The 9,449-nt window shown below is 38.6% G+C and overlaps 1 protein-coding gene across 2 annotated transcripts in view; it reads left to right on the top strand.

Annotated features, from left to right (window-relative positions):
• LOC136266871 (uncharacterized) overlaps window positions 1–9,449 on the top strand; it is a 43,317-nt gene that overhangs the window by 674 nt on the left and 33,194 nt on the right. The window contains exons 2-23 of one of the 2 annotated variants that reach the window (XM_066061893.1): window positions 110–368; window positions 807–947; window positions 997–1,036; window positions 2,345–2,420; window positions 2,472–2,526; window positions 2,586–2,691; window positions 2,743–2,800; window positions 3,043–3,119; window positions 3,184–3,264; window positions 3,882–3,966; window positions 4,018–4,152; window positions 4,198–4,293; window positions 4,681–4,773; window positions 4,838–4,907; window positions 5,384–5,466; window positions 5,515–5,607; window positions 5,662–5,721; window positions 5,773–5,886; window positions 6,469–6,558; window positions 6,940–7,046; window positions 7,095–7,191; window positions 7,239–7,469. In XM_066061893.1, the coding sequence (XP_065917965.1) occupies window positions 110–368; window positions 807–947; window positions 997–1,036; window positions 2,345–2,420; window positions 2,472–2,526; window positions 2,586–2,691; window positions 2,743–2,800; window positions 3,043–3,119; window positions 3,184–3,264; window positions 3,882–3,966; window positions 4,018–4,152; window positions 4,198–4,293; window positions 4,681–4,773; window positions 4,838–4,907; window positions 5,384–5,466; window positions 5,515–5,607; window positions 5,662–5,721; window positions 5,773–5,886; window positions 6,469–6,558; window positions 6,940–7,046; window positions 7,095–7,191; window positions 7,239–7,409 (2,187 nt within the window). In that variant the 3' untranslated portion in view covers window positions 7,410–7,469. Of the gene's footprint in view, window positions 1–109; window positions 369–806; window positions 948–996; window positions 1,037–2,344; window positions 2,421–2,471; window positions 2,527–2,585; window positions 2,692–2,742; window positions 2,801–3,042; window positions 3,120–3,183; window positions 3,265–3,881; window positions 3,967–4,017; window positions 4,153–4,197; window positions 4,294–4,680; window positions 4,774–4,837; window positions 4,908–5,383; window positions 5,467–5,514; window positions 5,608–5,661; window positions 5,722–5,772; window positions 5,887–6,468; window positions 6,559–6,939; window positions 7,047–7,094; window positions 7,192–7,238; window positions 7,470–9,449 lie in introns of those variants that run through there. The other variant, XM_066061894.1, reaches the window with a different exon arrangement.

The following is a 9,449-nucleotide window of genomic DNA, read 5'->3' as shown; positions in this document are numbered from 1 at the left end:
TGGTGGTAGATGTATTGTATCCCTATAAGCTGTGTAATAGATAAACTATGTGTGGTATTTAGTAGTGTAATAGTAGAACCATTAGAGCTTGTATTGCTATGATGTACAGAAGCCAGTACCAGCTCCAATGGAAGAAGAGATGGCACTGGAGTCTGCTGCCAGTTGTTCAAATTTCTATGAGGTCATATGGGAATCACATATCAAGGAAGAACCAATACTAGTTGGCCAGTTGTACTATGATCCTACTAGTGAATGTTTGACAATGATTAATAAGAATACTTGTCTGCAGCGGCGTTGTTTATTGCTTGGGTTTACTAGTAAAAAGGAGGAAGGAAAGGATCGGAGAGCAAATATTATCGGACAATTTGGTATGCAGTGTAATGATTGTGTGTGTGTAGTGTAGTGTGTGTGTGTTGTGTGTTGTGTGTGTGGTGAGACAGCATAGCCAAGTGGCTAGCTTAGTAATCGAAAGGTTCTAGGGTTGATACCCACAGTTATGCAGAGTTGATGTTACTTCCAAATTTTATTCACATTGCTTCAGTGTACCCAGCTGTTTACATGGGGACCTAGTGGCCTGGTGAAGCAGCCCGCCCAGCTGTAAAATCAATAGGTACCTGGTGTAAACTGGGGAAGCAAATACCAACTGCCCATGTTTCACACAGTGGTTGAGGGTTCGGGTGCCTACACCTCCACCTGTTAGACATAGTACAGTCTCATGAGGGTTACTAGTCCTGCAAGTGCGTGCACATACAAACACATAGAGTATATGTGTTCAGTGTTTCTACTACACACAAATTGTTTCACAGGGGAGGGGATGAAGGTTGGTGCTCTAGCATTACTGCGTGGTGAACGCACCGTTTGTGTGAAGACAAGTAGTGATATGTGGAGTTTTGGACTGAAGCGGCACAGTGTTCTCCAGGAAGAAGTGTTGACAGTATTTGTTACCAGTGAGTGATGTATTGTAGTGTTCTGATGGTGTGAGTGTTGTGATTTTAGAACGTGCAGAAGAAAGTATGGACTTCAATCAGGATGTCTGGTTAGTACATGCTTGTGTGTGTGTTTGTTTGTTTGTATGTTTGTGTGTGTGTGTTTGTGTGTGTTTGTGTGTGTGATGTGGTGTGTGCGTGTGTGTGTGCGTGTGTGTGTGTGTGTGTGTGTGTGTGTGTGTGTGTGTGTGTGTGTGTGTGTGTGTGTGTGTGTGATGTGGTTTGTGTGTGATGTGTGTAGTGTAGTTTGTGTGTGTGTGTGTGTGTGTGTGTGTGTGTGTGTGTGTGTGTGTGTGTGTGTGTGTGTGTGTGTGTGTGTGTGTGTGTGTGTGTGTGTGATGTGGTTTGTGTGTGTAGTGTAGTGTGTGTGTGTGTGTGCACGTGCGTGTGCATGTGTGTGCATGCGTACGTGTGTGTGGTGTTGTGTAGCGTGTTGTGGTGTGTGTGTAGTGTTGTGTGTGTGTGTGTGTGTGTGTGTGTGTGTGTGTGTGTGTGTGTGTGTGTGTGTGTGTTGTGCGTACGTCTGTGTACTTGTGAGGCAGCATAGCCAAGTGATTAGAGCATCAGCCTGGTAATTGAAAGATTTCAGGTTCGATGTCCAGTTATGCCAAATTGGTGCTGTTGTTGTTGCTTTAGCTGTAACATCAACAAGTACCTGGGGAAGTACATAAATGCAAACTGTTCAGGTCTTGCAAAGTGGGTGAAGGTACAAGTGGGACTTCGGGTGGCCACACCTTCACCTGTGAGACATGGCACAACCTCCTGTAGGTTACTAGTCCTGTCTCAGGAGGTTTTTCTGCTGACTCACAGCACCTGAGTAGAACAGAGTTCCAGTGCTGGTTCACTGGGTAGGCATGACTGTGCTAGCAGAGTAGCCAAAGGCTTTGCTTTATCTGTGTGTGTGTGCGTGCGTGCGTATGCGTGTGCATATAATAACAAGTGGTAGATAATCAGGTTCGTTTCTCAGTTATGCCCAGTTGCTGTTGCTGTTTTTTCCTTGAACAAGGAACTTTACTTACATTGCACCTGTCTAGTAAGCTGTTTAGTATAAACTGGGGAATCAGTCTACCCAGCTGTGTTAATGGGTACTTCGGGAAGCAAATACCATGTCTCACATAGCCAGTGAGATTCATATGGGGACATGTGCGTAGGTGTTTACACCTTTACCCGTCAGACATAGTAGGACGGGACATTAGTCTTGCCTCTTGAAAGATGACTCATAGGCACCTGAGTAGCAGTGCACAGATGGCCCAGTGTGTTTAGTGTAGCGAGTGAATGGTACATTCCTGTTTCTCTTTTCTTACCAGCTAGTGATACTCCCATAGTAGATTTTCAATGTATGAATTAATGTTTTGCAGTAAATTCTGTGAGCTATTGGATGGTGATACATGCACACAAATAAAGGGAATCAAACAAGAAGAGTGGATTGAATATGTAAGCATCTCTATGTACTGTTACTAATAATGTATCATGCTGTTTTAATAGTCTCAGAGATTTTTGTTCTTAGAACAAGCAAATGATATAGTACCAACAGACCTAGGTACATATTTATATGCTAGCAATGTGCTGTTGATATAGAGTGTATGTACTCATGTGTAGGGTCATTGCTATTGGACAAAGAACTGCGTGGTCAACTCTACTCCAGAGAAGTGTGGATTCAAAACATGATTAAAGAAGACCTGGATCATGGCATTGACATTAATGAGTAAGCACCGGTGATAGCTGTGTAGGTTGCATATTAAACATTTTTGTGTAGCATAAAACTTGATCGTGACCGTAACGCAGCAATGAAGAAGAGTGACATAGAACACATGGTAAGGTGCCGATGTTATGTTTGTCAAATGAAGTGCAGAGAAGCCTCACTTAGTGACCACCTCTAATAAGACCACCTCATTATCATGATCATGTCAAACATAGCTAAGGTGTACTTCATGACCTCATTAATCAGACCACCTCATTATAGCGACCATGTTGTCCCAAAATAAAAATATGCTAACTTATTTGGGGACTGTACTTTTAAAATGGCTTCACTGTAGTACTATACTTTATGCTGTAGGCTAGTTGTATATGGAGCAAAGCTGTAAAGTTGAGACCAGGACTCAGTAGTACCTACTTCAAGCTGCTCTATGATGGGTTAGTTTGTGTGTAGCACTATGTACTGTATGAGTAGTGATGTTTTGTTCGTGTGTTGGTATAGAGAAAAGAGTGATGTTAAGCATGCTCCATCTTACGTTGAGGAGAAGTCCACTGCTAATGTATTGGCTGATCGTTTCTTTGAGTGAGTACTGACTGATGTGTACTTTTATTGTGTAGGGAACTGGCAATGTGTTTAAACACTTGCCTTGTTTCCTCATATCAAAGCCAGGGGTTTTATTTCCTTCCCAGCATTTTTGACCTGGCCTGTAAATGAATAGGGCATTTATTTGAGAACAAGAATTTATTTTGGATAGGTCCAAGTGACACCTGGTGTTTAATCAAATTCGAGTCATGGTAGAACACCATTATTGTAACAATAAGCATAAACAACCTTTATATAATGTGTTGACTGCATAAGCAAGTGTATATTGAAGGCCTAAAATGATTGAAAAAACAGTTGTATGATACATAATCTTCTTGTGTACGACTTGCATGTACTACTCACGTGATCACTCGTAGCATCTTCATCTCTCAGATGGCTTTAATGTTAACAAGTTTGAGGAAAAAGCAGCAGCAAGGGAAAGTATTAAAACCACTCTCAATAAATAGTCCAGTCCTCTATTTGAGACTAAGTGTTTATTTGAATGCAGCTTTTATACACAAATACTCTAATTGAACAGAATTATTGTTTTTATAGCAGCTTTCATTTGACTAATAGAATACGTAATTGCCATTTATTATATCATGTAATTTTCCTAGGAATTTTGGTGACAATGCATTTCCAGTACTGAACACTATAACGGCTGACAAACTACATGTACTGCAACAAGACTTGAGAAGAAAAGTATCCATGTCACTTCATATAACAACAATATGCCATGACATCTTCCCTTAGGTGGTGTTTTGTAATAAGAATTTGATGGACATTTTAAACCGTTCTGGCAGAATACCTGACCTGGAAGATGAATTGAACTTCATACAACAGCAGAGGAAGCAGTACATCAGTTTAGTTGACCTCAGTGAAGAAGAGGTAAATTATTTGTCCTGTTGCATATGACTATCATCTCAAGTACAGAGGATGGTGTTCCATCATGCTATGGCGATGGTACACATGGTGGAGTTTGACTTCCCTGAGGCCATACTGGATATTGTGGAGTCAGATAGGATGGAGGTAAGGAACTTGGTAACTTTATATCCTTATGATAGTGGTATCAGGCCAGAAATGGTTGACCATAGGTAAATACAACAAAACTTGGTCTTGATTATTTGAATAATAGGAGTAGTGAATGTTCTATTAGAGTATTTCGTTAGCTGGTGTACATTCTATTCGAGTATTGAATGGAGTTCTGACTCATTCACTTTGCACTTTTTGTGACGTAACTTGCACAGAAGTGTTTGGATGATGAAGGTCCTAGAATGGACACTGATATTGTATGGTATATAAAAAGTTTAGCTATCTCTAAAGTTGCTGCTTGCTCACCAGTACTTGTGCCATCTTTTAGATATGTTTATTTGCTAGGGTGTATGACATACAAAGTATAATGTTTTTCATATACAGTTAGTATATGCCGAGGCGAGACTTGATTTACCTCGTTGGATGTTGAGTACTGAGTTAGTCCATGCCAAGAAGATTCCCTGTACCTCATCAAATGTTAGTTACTCATCTATATATATATATACAACACTGTTTGTTACCTGAGTATCTCCTTGTTTAGTGTATGTGTGCTGCAACTTGTCTCTGTACTGGTGTAATGCAGGCATGGCAGGGAGGCAGGCACAACTCCAGTAAGCGAGCAGTCTTTTCTATATTGGTATTGACATGAATCTGTACTATGATGAGAATGTTTAGCAGTGAGAAGTTTGGTGAACAAACCAAATTTAGCCTTTTCAATTTTAAAGTATTTTTAAAAAATCTAAAGTAGAGAGTGGATTATCTGAAATAATGATGGGGAAGTTGCTCATAAAATCAAAAAGTACTGTCTCTGTACAAACAACTTGCGTAATTGCAAAAAGTGTCTAGAGAAGCACAGCGTCTAATTTGTTTATAAGAGCTCCATTTAAACATTCTATTAAAACATACATTTGTTCTAATTGAACACACACATTATGTTAATACTCTAACTGAGCAGTCATTTTTGTTCAACATTGAGATAATCGACTCTCCAGTGTATTTTTAAATGAACTTGCCAAATCTTCTCATAGCTAAATTTTATTACCACTTTACATGCATATAATTTAGTTGGTTGTTACTCTTTTCTCAGTGACCAGACATGTGATGCTTACAAGTTTACTAGCAGCTCAGGCCAGTGATCGAGCTCCTCCTTACTGTAAAGAAGTGCATGAGGTTGTGTAGCCTTTGGTCAGTGATGTTTGTTAGTGTATGTACAATTAGAACAAGGAGACTGCCAGGACACTGGCCGATGAAGAATATGAACAGATGAAACAGAGGGAAAGAGATTTAGAGAAGAATAAGGATGAAATTCTGGTATTACTGCCACCGAATTCTGGTAATAAATAGTAACTGATTTTTGTACTATAGAAAGAACTTATGGAGACAAAGAAACAAAATCGCAAGGAACTAGATGACTTGCAAGGCAGGGTATGTAAAAGAGAAAGCATAAGTTAATTTTAACTAGCTGATACCTTATAGCTGGAAGATGTACAACAGAATTACACGATGGATGAGATCAGATTTGAAGAAAAACATGAGGACCTCCTAGGAAGGTATCAAAATGAAAGAGAATCTGAAAGAAAAGAATATGAAGTAAGTAATAATTATCTATATATAAAGCTGAAATGCTGTCTGTCTGTCTGTGACACTGTTAACTTGCCAGTCTCATCACGTATTGAATGATTTTTGCTCAACATGAAGCACTCATCATCTGGCAACTCCAAGTTTATTGTTACAAATAAGTTCTGGTGCTGATAGTCATTGCACAATCTTTGAGCACAGTGTGTTTTGACCAGGTAATATATGCAGTGTTGGATACCCTCCCTCCCTCTTTATATTATGAACTCTGGTTTAGCTTACATGCTATTCTGCTGTTTAGTTAACCGGCGTGTTCACATCATTTTAATATTATAATATTATAGCCTTGCACGATGGAATAAGGTTCATGTAAAGGTGATGTCACCATGCATGCTACAGTACACTTTAGGTCATGATCTTTAATGCTTCATTTCCAATTCATTGATTTGTCATTGCATGTGGTTAGTGTGGAACGTGAAATGGTCCTGCACGAAGGGCAGGTACCAATGCTAGTTACAGATAATTTGGAAAGTGAAAAATTAGCTATATCTAGTTGTCTTGTAAATTGCCATGCTTTATATTCACACTTTATTTCAGGACATCATCCATGAGAAGGATGGTAAGCACAAAGACCTACACAAGAAGATGGCAGATATTAGAAGAGAACATGATGAAGTGAAAAGAGTGGTAAGTTGGAATTTACGATCAAAGGGGCTCCTACGATTGGAACCCCTTTTGTATGCTTTTGCTGTAATACAAAACCATTAAAACTTATTGTGTAACAATAACATTGTAGATGTTTGGAACATCTGTGGCACAGAAGTTTGATGTACTGTTGAATGTTGTCTATGTTCTGTGTTCTTTGCTTCTTAAAATAATAGTCAAATGCAATTCTGTTGTTAATTGTAAATGAATTTAAATATTTGTAGTGTTAGTATTGCTGTGTATGCCTCGAGTCCTTATTAGAGTCGTACCCCACTATTTAGATGTCTAGTCTACTACTGAAGATTACTTTGTAACTCTGTTGCACCCAACACTTTATTAATATCATCATGTACTTCTCTACAGCGAGATAAGTTGAAGAAAACTGTAGATGAGATTGGCAAAAAGCGCAAACGAGAGTTGGACTCTAACTCTAGACAAGCCAGCTGGTTTTTGCAGAGACTGTCATCTAAGTAAGTGAAGATTCCAGTGTTGTAAGCAGTCCCAATACTTTTTGATAGGGTCACTCAAGTCAATAACATGATAGATAAAAAAGGTGAAGCTAAAAAGAATTCTGAATTGCAAAAGGTTCTAGTAGATCTCGGTGATAAAATTGAGGTAGGGTGAATCAAACTGTCTACATTGTGTAACAATTTATATTGCAGCAATCTGAGAGAAAAGAGGAGTGTATTTTGTGTATCAAGAACAAACGTAATTGTGCACTACAACCTTGTGGCCACAAAGATCTGTGCAGGAGTTGTGCAGACAGGTTAGAAGGAACATGTCATCAATGTAGGGAAAAGATTGAGAGTATTTTAATGACGTATACTAGTTAATAAAGGCATACACTTTTGTACTTTTGTAATTTAATCAGAAAAAAAAGTTTCATAATGATAGAGCTGTTGTCAAGTCTAACACCCAATGTAATGCAGTAAAGCCCATTGTTTGTTAGCACATCTCAGCACATGGATATTAAGACCCAACTTGTTGTACCACACTGCAGTGTTTTACCATGGTATAGCCATAATCATGCAGAGGGCACTGTTTTACATAGTGGGTGGGTGTCTGCATGAGGCTGCTGCACTGTAGCATTTAAATACTTAACTGGTTGAAAATTATAATGGATGTACATATACATAGTATTGGAACCATGCATGCACCAATGCATCTCTCCAATTTGTCAAACACACAACTTTCGTTCCAAACCAAAATCCAGTGGAGAGTTAGCTGCAGGCCACCAATATCTCTGGAGTAATTCTGGTCTTGCACGATGTCCACCAGCCTTCTTCATTAATCTTCAACTGCACCGGCCTTACTCAAAGCTTGAAGGGTCTTCTAAGCACATAAGAGACAGCACACTCTTGGGAAAGCTAACATCAAGCACATAAAGTGATAAAACCACCTAGCTGCTAACAAGTGACACACTGGTTGATATACCACCACCACAGCAGCCAATCACAAAGTTAGGATCCAGAATATTCTGGTGACATTATTCAGCTGTCAGCACCTATAGAGATGAGTAATTAGTCTATCCTTCTCCTAAAGGATTGGATTAATCTAGTAGATGTGGCTATATACTATACTGCACATAACCAACATCATGATCTTGTGTGGCTTCACTGTATAGCTATTCAATTGCCCAACTAATAAGCCCTGCATGTTCACAGCATGTTTGCTACACTTTAAGGATGGCATAAAGATCATGTGCATGCGCTTTAAAGCACACACACTGTTGCATTGGTTTAATAGTAGAAATTCTGCTTATGAATTCGAAGTTGTCCATATATATAGCTCACATGACTGCAGCTTTGTACACATATCCACATGTTGTTGATGGAATCATTTTTTAATTGTTATCATTAGCTACTTTTTATGTTAGAATAAGGTGTACTTAGTATATAAAACTTAATTGTAATAGAGAATGATAATTTGATTAATTAATATTTGTAGCTCTAAACTATAGTGAATGGTAAGAGCAAAGCTTAGGCTTGATCTTGTTGCTTGTGTGATAAGGGGTCATCTCCAATTGCTGTGTGGAATTCAAAGTTTGCAGATACCTCGATTCATGAGGATTACTGTAGTGAACTGAGAATTTCAAATTATGGAGGCAAGTAGGTGGGAGCAATTTTTGAGCATGCATGCAATCACATGATGATTCTATCTAAAGTAACTTGTTGGTTCAGCAGAAACTGATACTGCTGTACAGAAATATTTTTACCAATTGTTTGGTTTTCACTTTGGTGTTTTAACATTGCGGCTGATTTGTCTTGTTTCCACTTTGACTTTAAAAGCCACAATTACAACATGTTATGAAAAGACAAACTTCATGTAGTGATGCCAATAACTTTACTTTCATGTACTAGTGAGGATCTTCATACAGAAGAATCATGACTGTTAGTGACTTCCAGAACATTATAATTATTGAAGTATATAGAGGTGTGACAGTATATGTTTGTGGCTGCATGTGTTGCAAGTTATAACTGTAACTATAATGGAATAAAGCTATCTGTCAACTCAGTCACTGACATCACATTAAGCATGTCAGGTGTGCTCTCAGTTGTTGGATTCTCCTCCTATATACTAGCTATGTTCATAGAATCATGTGAACATCAATGAAAGTGTATGTGGTTTCACAGTAGCTCAAAACTATTTTGCTATACTAGATACTAGAATGCAACCATTGGTGAAGTACATGTATAAATTATGTGAAGAAATGCATATAGCTTGCATGATACACTTCCAGGAAGTAATTATCAGCTAAATTGTATAATTATAGCTAGTTACTACATGCAGTAACATTAGATATGTAGCTATATAGTGTTCCATTTACCCACCTTCAGGGGCATATATATTTAGGGGAGGTTTCCGAAACACCT

The sequence above is a fragment of the Dysidea avara genome, chromosome 9 (genome assembly GCF_963678975.1).
Source record: "Dysidea avara chromosome 9, odDysAvar1.4, whole genome shotgun sequence".
Lineage (NCBI taxonomy): Eukaryota > Metazoa > Porifera > Demospongiae > Dictyoceratida > Dysideidae > Dysidea > Dysidea avara.
The sequence above is the reverse complement of the archived record's forward strand: the minus strand, read 5'-3'. Positions and strand labels throughout refer to the sequence as shown.